Consider the following 17,023-nt stretch of genomic DNA (forward strand, 5'->3'; position numbering starts at 1 on the left):
ACTGGATTTCAGCTTAGCTGATTATCAACCTTGCACTTGTACGAGGGTGAGTGATAATGATGGCCGTAAAGGGGACATATTTCTTTTAACAGGCCTTTGAAAACTACATAAACAGCAGCAAATGTCTGATGAAGCTCCAAAAACTTTAAGTAAGATATGTATAGATAGAACTGATGAACTGATGAGTGGGTTGAAAGTATATCAAATATTCGTAAATGACTTTGGTATAACATCTCAAAAGCTGAGGCGTTTTTTTTGGAAAAATAAGTGTATTTTCTTTAAAAAAAATTGCTATTATCAAAAAACTGGCATGCATAAACAAATTCTGGTTTTCTGATTTGTTGACATTTCCAAGGTTCTAATTAGTCATGAATTTCTTCAAATAGCATTTTTTTAATGTAACAATTTTCTTCATGGTACATTTTTTGCTAGGGCCATACAGATGGTGAAAAAATAAAAAAATAAAATATGTATGGGTAAGTCAGATGTCATTGAACATGTTGACAGGTTGAAAGCAAAATATCATTCGTAAATGACTTAGGACACCTCCAAAGCAGATATGTCTTTTATCACGCTCAGTACTGTATAACACACTCAACAGTTTGCACATCTCATTTAAATTCATGTAGAAAATGTACCACAAACTGTACAATATTTACATACTAGAGTTAAGAAATATACATTAAAGATCACACTGTAATTAAAAGTTAGGATTCATGTTACTGGCTGTTCAGGTCCCACCGGGGCCATCGAGTCCGGACTTTACAACTCAAGTCGCACATTATGAAGCCTGCTCGTCACTCTCTCCTTGATCCCATTCCATAAGCAGCTCTGAGGACACTTCTGTAAACAGATGATCCCAGTCCCAGAGCACATCTTCCTGCAGAGCAGCCAAAGAAGAATTGGGGGCAGGCAGAGGGGCACAGAGAAAGAGGAGGTGTGGAGAATGAAAGTGTTAATGTACACATCATAAATCTTGATTACCTAGGAGGCAGGTGGACAACAGCTGGACAGTTCTTGGGTGGAAGCTCAGAGGCGATATTTACTAAAAAAAAAAAAGAAAGAAAAAAATCACTCACCTCTTTCACCTCCTGCTCCGGTGCTAAAACCTTTGTGAGAAGCTTCAAGTCGATCTCACCATCCTGAAGAAACAGTCCAAGAAATTGTGCATGAAAAAAATTGCCAGATAATACAGGTTTCCTAAATTAGTTTTTTTTTTTTTTTAAGACTTGACTTTGAAATTATGTTTACGTTTTAAATGTATGTCTCCAGCTTGTTTCGAGTCGTAGTTAAAAAAAGTTTTGACGTCTATAGCCATCAATTGCAGTAAATGAGTTAGATGACTTATTCACTGCCAGTCCAGTAAACATGTATCTTGACATCAATTGTCGTCAATGGCAGTGAATAAGCTAATTATACACAAAACATTGTAAACAAGTTGAAACAGTTGAAAAATGTCTCTGAAAGTTTAGTATCCGTTTACGGATGTACCTGTATAGTAAACATGTTATAATAGAAAATATACGTATACATTGAAGTTGTTGACTTACGAGAGTCTGGAATGCAGAGTAATATTTCAGATCATTGTCCAGGTCTCTGTAGGTCATTACCCGGTTGACTTGAATGCTAGTTGCAGAACAAAAAGAGAGATTGTTTTTTTTATTTAACCAAGAAATATATTTCAATCAACTTATAGCAAAACAAGACTTAGAAGAAGAGAAGTTGCTTGGTGTGAAGACTTGAAGCAAAGAAGAGTGCTATGGTTGCCAAGTGGTAAACGCCTCATATTGAAACCCAGCTGCTTATCCGCGGGTCGGAATTAAGTGCGGGGGCTCTGAAAGTGGCCGGGGCCTAGCAGCGCATGCCAGTCCTACTTATTGCACATTACACGCTACATTGCCCCTGCAATGAGTTCAATGTGGATATTATCTCGCACAGAGAGCGAGCCCCAGTCTAATAACCTCCAGCGCTGTCATAGCCTTGCTACATATTCGACACATGTCGGCGTGCATCTCGCTGCCCTGTAAATCAAAGGACCCCTTCGGTAAGGACCCCGGTAACACAGTTGCATAAATCACACCCAACACACATTCCTCCATCGCCAAGTGGAGCGCTGAGTGGCAATGGCAGGTGTGCAGGACAGTTCGCTTCTGACCTATACGTGGACAGGGGCAACCTTGGTCTATGGACTTACCTCGGTGGAGCTGCTACTTGCATGTTGAGATCCTCTTCCTGCACTTCATCCAAATCGGGAATGACTGGAATATCTAAAAAACACAAAACACATGATTCGAGTTCTGGTTGTGCAGTGAAAGAAGCTTAAACGAAAACAAACAAATGTATAGTTGGAAGTGAGCGTCAGCGTGGCACTTATTCCCATCCCTCCTGAGCCTGTCACAATAGCCATGCGGCCATGAATATTCAGAAGTTGAGGCGGCAGAGCTACCCGCTGTGAGAGGGGCTCTGGCCAGGGGCTCCCCAGAATGCACCCCCCGCTACCTTAGCATTTGGGCCCTGTCAGCGCTGCCCACCCCGAGGACCCGCAGTGGCCGGCGGGCCGACCTCCGCGTCCACTCTGCCACTCCGACTGGGGCGGCATCCAGCCACGTGCGAGGGTGTTTGCTGGCGAGCCCATCTGCGTGGGGTCGGATGTCACCGTGCGGCCTGGCAGGGGCTGCAGCGCGGAGAGCCGCCAGCCCGCTGCTCAAACAGTGGGAACCCGCTTTAATTGGCAAATCGCAACAGGAGTGAGGATGGCTCCACTCCCAAGAAGGACAAGGCAAACTTTCACAGCATTCCACTTAGACATTTGTTGGAGCAGGAAAATGTGAGGGGAGATAATGAGACGTACAAAAAGACATGACGGAAATGAGCTGTTGAAATGTCTATGCATATTTTACTAAAAGGTTCATTTGTTAACTGTTGTCATAACGTACAGAGAAACCTTTTTTTCCGTTACAGCCAATTGATGGTTACGTTTTTCGTAGCCTTTAATCCATCAATCGATTAATCAGATTTATTAAAAAAAAAAAAAAAACATGTTTTAATGTCCAATCCTTAATTTAAAAAGCTTTTTTTTTTCAAATTCTTTAGACAGAAAATGCACTATACAAAAAAAGATTTGGTGGCTGGTTTGGGCCGTTACGTCAGAAAATCAGCAAAAATGTCGATCATTGTTTTCCAAAGTAAAGGTTGATGTTTGCAAATGTATTATTTCGATTTAAGACAATATTAATCAGCCTCTTTTCAAATTGGACTAAAAAAATCTGAGAATATTTCAGATTGAGAAACTGCAATTCTCATCCTTCTGGGACAACACTTAACAATTAATCAATGATCAAAAATATGTATTTTATATAATTTGGTAATTGATTATTTGGAGATTAATCATTGCACCTGCACATTGTTGTGTACTTTTTTGGATACAATTAGTTAATATATAGAAAAAGAAAAAAAAAAACTTTCCAAAAAATGTCAACTTTGGCCACCCTTATATGCATATATCTTGACATGCTCATGAGCCACAATGCTAGTGATTTTCATAGTCAAGGGCTTTACAAAAAAAAAAAAACTATCCTGTCAAAATCAACGATGATCAAAATTAACCTTTGTGCCTTTTTTGCATCTTACAAGATGGCTTTCAAAACATGACTACAAAGAGTAAGCGTGCATTTGTGATCTAAAACACATATGTATGCTGTTTTAGTCAAATGAACTTTTTTTCTGTATAATTCTAAGGGCTCCAAGTGCTAAAATTCAATGTTATTTTGAAAATACATCAGGTTTTAGATGATTTTTTCACGGTAGCAGATAATTGTGAAAATGGGGCACCATTAAACAATAATAGGACTCCTGATACGGTATCATTAGTGTTTTCAGACTTGACTCAACAGGTCGCCTTTATGAAATAATGAGATGGCTACTTATATTTAACCTTGGCATGCATGGAGGATTAGGTTTCAAAGATCTCCTTTTTTGTTTAAAAATAGCTTAGCAGTGATGGGGCACTGAGATTTGCTATAAAACGATTAAAAAACAAGAAGGACATCATGTAATTCTTTGTTCATTTATTTATTTGTACAAAACCTGGTAAATATTTCCTTGTACCAAATATTCAATATTTTGTTTGAAAATGAAGGAATGTGTTAAAAATAAAGATATTTTTTCTCATGGATAACACACCGTCAGAAACTACTATTGGCCCATGTCTAGTAGATACAAATGCACTACTTTTTGAAGAGGTTCATTCCCACATTCCAAAAGCAAGCACATCAGTTTCACTGAACACTGTAATTTGCCCTTAGGAGTGGATGTGGATGGCGGTTTGTATACATGTGCCGTGTGACTATAAGCATTATAAAAAAGAGAAAATAACTACAGTATATCAATGAATTTTCAAATGGAGTGAAATGGTGAAGCACTTACTTTTATTACTGGTGACATCTCTGAGAAATGTTGCTCAGCTGAGCATTGTTTTTGTCGAGGTGGATCATCACACGATGGATACTTATTAAGCTCTGCAGGAGAGTATTGTCACCCGCACAATGACAGAGAAATGTTTTAAGAGTTGGATTGTGCAAAGAAGGCTGTGAGTAATCTCCAGCCACAGTGCTGCAGCCTGAGGGCAAAGTCAATAGATGAGCTAAACAGCAGAATGAGATTGGAAGTATCTTGACGTCCATGTCACAGCAGCTTTAGAACAGCTCCAGAAAATAAAATGGAGTAAGATGGATCACATGACCTACACTGCGTTTTAGTACTTGATGATGGCCAACAAGAAAAAAAATAGTTAACACTTATGTGATATTTAACACGTTTAGAATTCTGAGGGAAACTTCAGAAGTTTCCTTGTCAACTTTTTTTTGTAGTTAAGAGAATGACACCACCCCCTTGATAATTTCTTTCTTTCCCTTTTTTTAATTAAACTAAATTAAAAATGCCAAGCTCGTTTATCCGCTGACAAGATTCATCTGTGTTTCTGATATCCAAATAAATGCAGGCGCGGGTATTTCATATTCATGAGGCCCTGGTGACACTTTGTCCTCTCATTTACAAAGCACAGCGTTCAGCAGAATCCGTCCCCCCTGGACCCCCAATCAAATTTAATGGTCTTAGTGCAATGACATCAAAAAGCCTCGCCATCCGGCTCCTTACAAATAGCATCCTGCCTTGTCTGTCGTTCCACACCCCCTGTGACACCACTTCAGCCAGAAATGCACTATGAGAAGCATACTGTTGTCCATACAAAGCGTAAAAGAGACAATATTTAGAAATGAGCTGCATGTCCAATCAGAAGTGGAGGTCAAGCAGGACAAGAGCCCAGGAGAGCTCCATCAAGAGGAGCTGTTTCTTCTTTATCTTTATCTTCTTCATCCACCACGCCGACCACCTACTGTACACAGTCAACCTTGCCTTGACTTAGACACCATCACATGAGGGCCGGTAGCCTGAGCAGATCCTTTTTACATGATCACCTTCTTTGCTGAAGCATGTACATATCAGTAGGGGATCATTTGCGGTGTATGTAGACCTGGCAGGCACACCACCAGTCAGCGACTTTGAAGGGACTTCTCGCCACATCAGTCGGGCCTCTTATAACTGACGTAGGGGTCCAGTCAAACGATCAGCTAAGTGTAAAATCCATTTTGAAAAGGGTTATGGGATGATATTCAACACATCGGTGGTTCTGTGTAAGACGGACATGAAATAGATGATTGTGTTTGTCATAGAGCTGCTATTTTTTAGTGAGCGCCAGGGAGCTGCGGGGGCAGCAGATGGGGCGATGGGAGCTGTGACCTGGGCTCCCCTCTTTTTCCCAGCTCGTAGCCAGTGGACACATAGGATAAGCGTCGGGGACATAATCGAGATCGTAGGGGCTATCTCACTATCCCTCAGCTCTGTAATTTCCAATGCCCCTGCCTCTGGCTCTGCTTTGAGAGCTCTACTGCGTGTAGACGGTGAAATCCTCCTTCTGTCGGCAAAAGGGCAAGAGAGCCGAATGTCTTCAATTAGAAAAATTGACCATTGTGCAGTCCATATCAGTTGTTCAACAGTCCCAAGTCTTCATCGCTTCATAAGGCACCCCACATTCTCAAATTTAAACGTTGGGAGGATGTCAGGCAATCCCTCAAGATAAACTGCACTTAAGGTGCAAGTAGCATATGACATGACGACATTGGTACGCTTTCATTGTGAAGTTCCTCCCGAAGCATAGTAACGACAAAGCTCAACCAACTTGATAAACTTAGGTTCCAACGTGAGCAAGCCCTCATGTGATCAACACGGTGCAGTTCTGAAATCATGTTCACATGGTGTTGATGGAAATGTAATTATAACTCAAAATCACCGGATAACTGATGTTTCTCTTTTTAATTGCTTTTTTCTTTCTTGTTGTTCTTTTTTTGGCTGAGTTTTTGGTTTGTTTGTTTATTTTTTAGTGCGATGTCATGCGGGCGACCAAAATAGCAAGGCGGGCAACTCATTGACCACCCAAGTGTTAAAGGAATACTGGCACATGTGTTTTTATTTAAATAGATTTACAAAATAGAATCTCTCGAACTTCCATCAGTATTGTCAGCTCTGTTGTGTTCTGGTAATTTCACGCTATTTTAGCTGCTCCTTTGCACAAATAAAGAGCCCAATTATACGTTGCAGGGCTTTTGAGTCAATTCACAGCTCAGCCCAGACAGTGTTTGTTGTGCACGGAATTGGACCCTCAGGTGAGTCTGTCAAAGCAGAAATGCTCTCGTGCGTGTGTGCGCAGTGATTAACTGTGTCGCTCTTGGGATTGTGGGGGGCTGAGCACCCACTGAATTCCCTCAACACAATTCTGTGGCAAATAGGGATCTAATTTTGCTTAATGAACATGTTCATGTTTATCAAAAGGTGAGTGGTTATTTATGAGGCGTCAATGGTCAGAGTCAGTGCTCTACATTCACATAGCATCCAAGGAGAAATATCGCCCGCTCCAATCTTGACGGCCTGCTTATCTGCACTATTGCTCAGAATAAATGTGCTGGGGAGGCACCTGAGGGTTTCTATGTGCCCATGAGGAGAGACACAAGAGTGGGGGGACTGTAAAGGGGCACTTACCTCCATCATCATCTGATCCTTGGGGAGTTTGTGGTCTCAGCCGGCGGCTGTAGAAACAGAGAGCGTGAGAGTATTCATTATTGAATACTTTCAAAATGTGGCCTTAATAGTGAGGCCACATATTAAAAGCAAATCTTGGTTGCTTGGTTTGGTTATCTTCCCCTTCATAAAAGCTGGAAAACCACCAAAGCTAAGTGCTACTAGGAGATTTTGCAATGCACTTCGGGTGACCAAATCAGCTGCCTTGTTTGTAAAAATGTCTCCAAAGTACTTTTGATTTTAACTTCTGCTGTCTTGAGATTTTAAAAAATAGATTGTTTCGTCAAGATCTGTAATTAATTGACCTACAGTAGTTAATTTGTTTGTATTCTAACCTAAATATTCGGAGAAAGTCAACCAGTTTTCTTAATTAGATGTAATGTGTTATTATAGCAGATCAAAGAACGGTCAAGCAACAAAAAAAGACATTTATTTTTGTTAACAGAATTTAAAAGATGCAGTTGTAATCATTTATCTTATGTTGCCTTTTAGATTGGTCCTGAGTGCTGGCTGTAATCTTTAGTTTAGACCATTCGAAGAAATGGATCTGTTTTCTGTTGCCAAATAATTAGAAAATAACACTAGAATAAAACATTGCTTATCCTGTCCATGGCAGACCTGGTCAAACATTGGATGTTGTGGAGTTTGAATCTTTTTTGCTATCATTAGCAATGGTTTCAGTCCCAGCTTGTAGATTTCCATGTATATTATGTGATAGGATAAAGTTGATCTTCTGTGGTTAGCAAGCGCCTTCTTACAAAGAATGCATATCACTCTAACTATTAACGTCGGGAGTATTTTTTGAAGTTAAATAATGCATACCCTTTACCAAAATGTTCCATTGATTGGGCCAAAACTCTCACATGGTGTTCTATTTTCACAGCTTCTGAATTTGCACTATCAAGTTATAGCAAAAAAAAAAAAATGACAGCCAATCTCACACACCCAATCCCAACAACCCAGGCACAAGAAACATAAAAAAATGGAGCTGGAATGGAATCTGCACACAATAAGCATAAAGTTAGGGATTGATGATTAGTTTAATGCAATATAAATAATGCTGTTAATGTCTGAAATTGATCTCACTCAATGTTTTATTTAGACATCCCTAATTAATATTACTAAGAGAACACATTTTAGACAGAAACAGTGTTTGTTTGGGCTACTAATTGGAACAATCCAGCCTAAACCTATATATTAGAGAGCACCAGCTGCCATGATGCCTCAAAAATAGATGCCTGCATGTATCCTCTACCTGCTCTCCACATGACCATGTCTATTCTAGTCACAGCTTCACTGTTATTCTAAGAATAACAACGGAGCTTGGCTCCTTGCAGCAATAAAAGTGATGACAACTCAGTCATGCTGGTTTTTTTCAATCATGTTAAGTGATTGTTCTTGGAAGGTAAGGATTAGGTGCAACCAAGGACAATCTCAACAAGCAGCAATTCCACTTCAAGGGGTATATTTATATTCCGAGACCTGCGTTTATCCACGCGCAAAAAATATAACTGAATACAATCAGCAGCAACAAATGTACTTTGATATATGGATGATAATGTGGCTGAGTCAGCTTACTCTTCGAAGTCGTCAGCAGCAGCTCTTCTTGAAGATCTGTGTACATGCAGAAAGCACAATAAATTGTAAGGCACCAGTTATTTAACTAGTGTAATTTTCTTCTGTAAAACAACAGTCTTCATATGTATCTTATGACAGTAATTCTGCTCTCAGTGTGGTGTGCAGTGGGTGCCGCACAGCTTTTCTCTGCCAGATCTCCTGCTGAATTACGCTACAATTTTCTAAGACTAGTAGAGCAACACAGCACAAGATCTAAAATCCAAAAGTGTTTTATAATGTTATTTTCAGTATAAATTCACCTTTTCAAGACACATAGCAATCGCATCATGTTAGAGGAATGTATAATGGATAATTAAATTCAATTTTTTTATGGGGTTCATCATATCTTCATTAGTAAAAAATAAGACTTCTCAAACCAGGTGAAGCCAAGTTTACTCTGTTTGTTTCCTTGGTTACATAGTGCCCCCTATTGGTTGCAAAGATGACACAGCCTATGCTGGAAAAGTATTTCCACTTGATGTCACACCCTGCCAATAAATACCATCTAAATAAATTGTTGTGCTTTGCACACATTGCCCTTACTCGGTAAAGCACAGAGTTATTTAGTAAATGTTGAATAGAAGTCCGACTAGCACAGGTAATTTATGTGTGAACAGGGATAACCTGTAGTCCCATTTTATAAAGATGTTACTAGCAAGATAAAAAAAAAGTTGCAATTGTTATTTATTCTCCAAGATTTTGATGGAGGTGAGAATGTCACATTACTTTAACCGGAACACAAGATTTTAAGCGACCTTGCTGTTATAAAGCAGTGGTTCTCAACCTGTTTTAAATGATGTAGCTGTGATTTTTTTTTTTTTTCACCCTAGTACCCCCTAACCAAAAACATTTTTGGATGGAGAAAAAAAATTATCTGCCATTCACATCTTATTTAACAAACTTTTGAACAACATTTGTAGTGGCATCACTAGGTATATTATATTTAGTAACTTCATAAGATAGATCATGCAACATCATGTTTTACTTCTGGCTTCTTTGCCAGAAAATTGCTTCTCTAATGACAATACACATCCATATGAAACTTAACAAAATAAAAGCATACAACATCTAACAAAGGAGACACGATAACAGTTTAGCAATAAGTTGTCTTGTGTTCCAATTAGTTTGTTCTTAATTTTTAAAAAAAGCACAAATAGTCAAACTATTAGAAGCCTTTATCACACATTTACTTCTCTTTACAAGTTTTATAAAATCCTTGATGTGTCTTTTGACACTGCAAAGCCAAGAGTGAGGAAGTAGGTGCCCAACCAGGCAGGGTGGAGAAGAGCTGAGAGCTTCATGTACCTGCCTGCCCTTGGACTATGTCCTGCCTGGGCGGGGGCGGTGCAGCTTCCACACTTAAGACACATTACTGGCTTCTTGATTAAGACTCATGTAAGGCAAAGCGATAGACATGGTAAAACTGTCTGGAAAAAAAGTTGTAAGGGATAAAATATATTGTGACAACCCGGTTTCAAAGGTTCATCAATAAACTGACAGATCATTTAGTGTCAATTAGAAGTGATAGATCGACAAATCCTGGGATTTCTGTGCTGGGATTAGTGGGAGGAGGGCGGCGGTGATTGAGCATGAGAGGTGACATTGAAGGGAAAAGTCCTTGCTGGCTCCAGGGGGGGCCATTACTTACTTTGTTTCAGAGAGGATCAATGCACGTGCAAAACCCCTTTACACCTCCTGTATTTCAATAGCTTTGAGGCTGGGAATCAAGTTGGGGAGCAAAAAAAGAAAAGGCAGCGAAATGACATGCTGACCTTCTGTTAAGAGGAGGGAAGAGCCATGGAGTTTGCTGGTTGCCCTGCTTTCACAGGCACAAATGACAGACAGCCTCAAAGTTCTTATGCTATCGCTTCTGAACAACACTGCCAAACTTTCATTGCAGGTGTCCGGCCAATATGGCACATTAACCGGATGGTCTGTCCGAAATATTTAATGACTGTTTTCATGTTTTGTTGTTCTCCCCGTGTACGGCATCTCACACTGAGCGATAAAGTGTTTAGAAGCTCTTTGATGGAAGGACTGGCTGGCTAACAGTGCCCTCCTGTGGCTGATGTATTAACCATGTCAATTACCACCTTGCTAGCAGATGAAGACAAATGGAGCAGGGCCTGCTCAGACAGGCGCGTTCTAACCTTGTTGATTCACAGCTCTAGGCCCAAATATGCACTGATAAATAAACTCGTTCCACGGAATCAGAGTCCATTAATAACATGCAATGCTGAAAGACGGCTCGCTGCTTCCAGTTGTGGGCAATAAAAAGAGAAGACAAAGAGACGTACTTGCCAGGACCGGATACAGAGCTTTCTTCAGCCCAGCCGCCTTGCCTTCTAGGTGGTTTGGGAGGAGGGCCCTGAAAGCAAAAAAGAAAAATCAAAAGAGAAATTCATGAAAAGCTGTTGAATGTATTATTTGTTAAAAACTAAAAGTGCCCATACTGTAAGTGTAAGTGTGAATGTTTTTTTTTTTTGTTGTTGTTGTTTATAGAGTGGATATAAAGTCTGTTCACATTTCAAGGCCAGGTTAATGAATAATTTAATATTTTCCTGATTATTTACAGTATTTTATTGATAACGCTCTACAACTCAATTTTTAAAAAAATATTTTCGGGAAATAAAAGCGAACTGAAATGATGCAGTTGCACAAATGCACACACCCTCTAACAAGGCTTGAAATAAACGTTTTTTTCATCGATTGCCGTTTGCAACGTCAACTTTGGACTTTACGTTTCATAAAAACGCATGTTTATTGTTGACGCGTACCACCAAATCAAGGAAGTCGCAAGAACAAAACGAAACATGTCACAAAAGCCCTATATAGGCCAACTTCATAAGAAATACACCAATTAAGACAACGACATCAAGGCCATAGCCTTAGGAGGCTTTTATATTTTGAAGTTGTTCCTCGTAGCAGCGATAAGTTTGACCTCCACACAACTACCTTATCCCAATTTATTGCATAATTATTATCACATGACATGGCTACCAACATCAACACATGGCCATTAAAAACCTCTAAAATGCTAAAAAACCACGTCAGTAACGTTGTCATTGTATGATAACTAACTGCTAAGCACAAGACGCACGAGCGTTCAGTGTGTGCCTGCTGCCCACAGACAGCTGTGATAGGCTCCAAAAACCCTTTGAACCTAGTGAAGATAAGCGGCTGAGAGAGATGGATGGACGGACGGGCAGACAGATGGACATCTGCCATGATTTCAGATGTTCTAGATGGGTTTTACTGATGTTTTTTTGTTGTCGCTTTCTGGCAGAATCCTGAGGACAAACTGGCTGATATTTCAAACAGTTCACAGTTCTTTGATTCACCGCAGGCTGCAGTATTTTTTCCAACAAACACACGTTTTGGAATTATTTCAGTTTTTTTTTGTTTCCTCCCTTTAAAACGTTATATAAAAATAATTTGATTTGTGCAGGTTTGAAATCACATTGAATGTGGGAAGGTTTTGATATAACTTATCTTGGTCGCATTTATTCCTAACTGAAGAGAAAAATAATCATTTGAACAGGGGTGTGCAGACTTTTTTTTATTCCACGGTATGAGTCCTACACTTGGACAAAGCAGGGGCATTTTCTGAATGGAATGCTTGTAGCCTTCCCAGTACTGCCAGCAGAGGGAGAGCATGTCTGCAGCACAGAATCCAGATGTCCACCAGTGAAACAGAACAGACCAGGAAGCTTAATTGAAATGTTGTTCTGAGGATGTGATAAGCACAAGTGCACTCGAATAGTTAAGATGCATTCATTTAGCTTTGAATAGCCTCATATCCAAGACCGCAACATATGGACCAGAGAGTGTGGGAACAGCCAAGCACCCTATGTAAGTCTGACCTTAAAATAGATTAACAGGGAAAAAAATGACCTTCTCCCTATCGTTCTTTGATTCTGAAAATAGTAAAGCAAGTATGCATCTTGATCCTGAGAGTGGGACCCTGAGAACTGCCCTTGAATGAACGCATTCCTCCAAGCTCACGAGCAGGGGCACGAGACAAATGAATGTGGAAAAAAAAATAGGCCACAACATTTCTCATTACCAAATTGAGTCTGCAGAGGACAAAGTGCTCATGAAGAATTTTTTTCATTTATGATGAAATAGGAAATAATTTTTCATGGCTGGCCCCCTTTACCCAAGCTATTTATAAATCTGGACGTCACTATTGGGCAAAGACTAAGGGAGGGAGACCGCACAATGTACACTTATAGAAAGAATTGCTGCTCAGCAAGCACAATGATTTTTTTAGCTAGTGAATGTCTTTTTAATCATCATCCAGGGGGAATAATTTGAACTATTTAAGCAGCATGGAAATGTGTAGGGATGCCTCAAAACAAAAACAAAAGATTCAAATCCTGATAATGGTGCACTTTAGGGCCGGGCAGTAAATCAAATAAATCCAATATTCGTCATATATATGCAGTGATTGCGTCTGTATTGTGGATAAAAACTGTACTTAGACAAAAAGTGTTTAATTCATTCAATTTTATGAAAAAAATATGCACCAAGTACCTTAGTGCAAATTTAATTAAACACATTCAGGTAAAGGTTTTGTTTCTTACTCCATTATTGCAGGGGGTCATCATGCCCTCAATAATGAAGTAAGCTGTGCAACTGGTGTGTGTCTGCTATGCACTGATATCTAAACAATGCCACAATTTGCTGCCTAGAGACAAATAAGCATTACTGAGGGTTTCTATGTGCCCATGAGGAGAGACACAAGAGACACAAATAAGCAAAACTAATAAAATTATCCCACTCAGCGGGATAATAAAAATGCAACTTTGAATTGGATTGTATTATACTGTACACAAGTACAGCAAAAATATCTTTGAGGGTGAATTTGGGTGGGTGTACTGTACTGTACATGGGATTTTATGGTAATAATGGCATTATTCAAAAAAGTCTAGGGTTTAGTTTATTTTCTCAAACAACCAATACTTTATTAAAAGTAGCTCCTCTCTTTTTGTAATCATTTTGTGGAAGGAGTGCTCATTGTCAGCAGAAATTTGCTTTGAACTGCGGAAGTTGGTTTAAAAAATATATATATTTGCATTCTCTGGATATCACTCAACAAAAATATGTAAATGCCCTCAGCCACACATTACTCCAATCGCTCATGCCCAAATATGTTAGGGCTGCTTTAGCAATTAGCTAAGCCCTGGTGGTTTCTAAATTAAGATTCCGTGGTGGTCTCCAGGGCAAGGAACTTGTTATGTCCAAACCGTATGAGCCCAAAAGGCAGTGGCGTCTTTGTTTAAAAGGATGCCAGGAATGTGACCAATCAGTTGGGTATTTCAGGCGGAAGAGGCCAGGCTTGATAAACGATGACTGTAAATAAACTCACGGCACGCTGGAAAAATGTATTGCGTTTACAGAGAGGGTCAGAGGGGGCGCGAGAATATTGGTCCCTGCATTGAGGAAGTTAGCCTAATTTGGGAAGATTAGCCTAAAGCGACAGCTTTATTTACCAACCCAGATGACGTGAATGATTCCAAAAATGCCAGCAATGAAGGGATAGGAATTGCTCCCATTAACTGTCTGTGGTGCTGTGACTTGCCTTGCATATTTTTGTCCTATATTTAGACACATTTCTTTGCATCATTAGAGAAAAATGTTATGAGCTGAGCCATCGCTGGTAAAATCATTACAGTGTCAGTTACATATTTATGTGATCTGCAGAAAATTTTTAAGATACTTTATAAATGTATCAAAGTAGCCTTTTTTAATCAACAATTTGTAGCTTCTGAAATAAATAATTGCCTCAATGTTTTATTAGGACACAGCCTTTAATGAAAATATCATGCATCTTCAAGAACAATCTATAAATGTACTAACTGGGCTGGCTACTTTATTTACTAATGTCTCACGTGGTGGCATGCACATTGCCTACATTTTGTGTCACTACAGCCATATTGTTCCAGAAAGTTCTACTTTCCAAAGCTTCCATGAGAAGTGGGCAATAAATGCAATGATTTTTTTATTTATTAATTTAAAAATCAAAGATTTTAAAATTTCTAAATTGTGTAATTTAGGTTTTGCAAAGGTGGAAGTTTGCAGAATGGTTTAATGAGAGGTTTACATTACTGCTGGTTACTAAATACTTAAAGGTGAAATTTAAGCAAGTTACACACACGCTATGAACAGCTTTTTTATTTTTGCACAAGTTATGAATAAGTCTAGGTAAAAACTGATTTGTCTGAATATTTTCCACATAATTTAGTTTTTGATCAATCAAATTTAAATAAATGTTAGTAAGGTTCATTCAAATCAAAGATTTTATTTTTTGGCCACATTCCTCAGTCCAAAGCTTCCACAGAGCTTTGAATTTGACAATTAAATGTTGAATGTGGAAAAAAAAAAAAAAAAGTCTCAGTTTTTGTTAAGTGTACAGGTATTCTGTGTGTGTGTGTGTTTTAATCTACAAGTGTAGTACTAAAAGGTTTGAGGTCTGAATGTATGAACATGTCTTGAGACCTGCATGAGTACACATTAAAAAAATATCTAAATTCCAAGAGGTCAACTAAAACTGTGGATTTCAGTGCATTTATTATCTGTTTAAGAAAGCACATGGCAATTGAAGTATTTGAAGCATACAAAAAGTAAACACATTTCTCCATGCAAACTTTATACCATTTATGCCAAAATGGTGTTCAAGTTTTATGCTATAATTTTACAAAGGAAAACAAATTTGAAAACAGCAAAAGTATCAAACCAAGCAACTGAAGTGGAATTTTCAGATGATGATTGATTGGTATGGTATAAAGCAGATTGCAAAGTGTTTGCAACAAAAACTATACAAAACTACAATAACATTCATGCAACCTACCTCATCGTCATCCTGGATCAATGCATACATTAGAGAGATCATACATTTTGTGGTTATTGCAAGAATGACTTCCTGTATAACTTGCAAATAATCATACGTAGAAATGAGATGCATACCTCTCCGGCAGAGGCGGATGTGGAGGACTTCCTGGAGTTGCGGGTATCTCCAAGCAATTGGTCTGCTGCAAGGCGAGCTCTTCGGCCAGATTTTGACACCTGCAAATGAAAGCGGGAAACTTAGTATTCGTTCATACATGGCGAAAATATCCATTTTACTCCAACATTTAATGGATTAGGCAATACTGTAGATCAATTTCCCTTCTGTAAAGTTGGAACAAGGAGAGATAACCGTGAAATTAATTTTTACAAACATCCATGATCCATTTTGTCAATTTGTCCTCTTGAGGGTCATGGGTAAACTGGAAGCCATATCATGTGAGTTTGAGGTAGAGTAGCAGAAAACACCCTGGATGGTCTGATCCGAGAATCGAACCCAGAGATGTGAAACACTAGTCCAAACTCTCTACATTTGCATTGCTCCAATATTAGCTCAAGTGATCAATAACTTGATTCACACACCATTAGTCTGGTGATTTCGACTACTTTAGTGAACGTCTAAATCCTGCACCAGCTAGTATAGCAACTTTTATGCTAGCAGCTTTTGCACTCATGTTGGCAGCTAGGAGAGTTCAGTATTAGCATAGTTAGCCTAGCATCCATGTCTTCCACATAAAGACAGACTCTTTCGGTTTCCATTTTTCATACGAGACAATCAGTGCCCTCTCTCAATTATTAAGGGTGGCTCTAAATGAATGGCAAGCTTACAAACATGCAATTTAACAGTGGCTCAACGTGATTTGCATGGTTAGCAATAGCACTGCTCAGTGGTCCAGTGTTTCGATGTCAGAGAAGAAAAGTACCCCAAGACGTTATTTTCTTAAGGCCACAGTAACACTCACGTTTTTGACTTGTCCGCTTTCGCCCAGTGGCACACCGTCGTCCATGCCGTTCTTGGTTTAGTTGAGTTTAGGTCGCCATTGAATCCACTTGATTTTCGATAAGCTTTATAGCCAGGCAACAGTCGCCATGGTAACGCTCAGCGGAAATCACAGCGCGGATACGTCAGTTGAATAAAATTTTGAAAATGCAGAAATGAATTTATTATTTTTTTAAATCTTGATTTTTACATTTTTATCTGAAACAGCGATAAAAACAATGATAAATAAAACAAAATACCGTTGTCAGTTCCACATGTGGTACCAACTATTGCCCGCTAGATGTCGTTGTTGTACGTTTTCACGGAGTAACCTCTCCCGGTACAGTACACTATAACTTGTGTATCATGTCAAAATCACTCACTCGTTGGCTTTGGTTTTACATAGATTTGCTGCAGATACAAGTGTCATTTAGTAGCAGTATTCAT

General features: G+C 39.1%; 1 protein-coding gene across 1 annotated transcript; it reads right to left on the bottom strand.

Moving 5' to 3' along the window:
- Positions 1-549: 549 nt before the first annotated feature.
- ift43 (intraflagellar transport 43 homolog (Chlamydomonas)) lies at positions 550-16,701 on the bottom strand. Its single transcript, XM_088432528.1, has 9 exons — positions 16,560-16,701; positions 15,718-15,816; positions 11,046-11,116; positions 8,710-8,745; positions 7,093-7,139; positions 2,195-2,267; positions 1,551-1,626; positions 1,080-1,142; positions 550-880 (listed from the first exon to the last, which is right to left on the bottom strand). Exons 1-9 carry the CDS (start codon positions 16,602-16,604, stop codon positions 782-784), a joined length of 609 nt encoding a protein of 202 aa, XP_088288654.1. The 5' UTR covers positions 16,605-16,701; the 3' UTR covers positions 550-781.
- Positions 16,702-17,023: the final 322 nt, after the last annotated feature.

Source organism: Hippichthys cyanospilos, chromosome 14, assembly GCF_059441005.1.
Source record: "Hippichthys cyanospilos isolate Australia breed blue-spotted pipefish chromosome 14, RoL_Hcya_1.0, whole genome shotgun sequence".
NCBI lineage: Eukaryota > Metazoa > Chordata > Actinopteri > Syngnathiformes > Syngnathidae > Hippichthys > Hippichthys cyanospilos.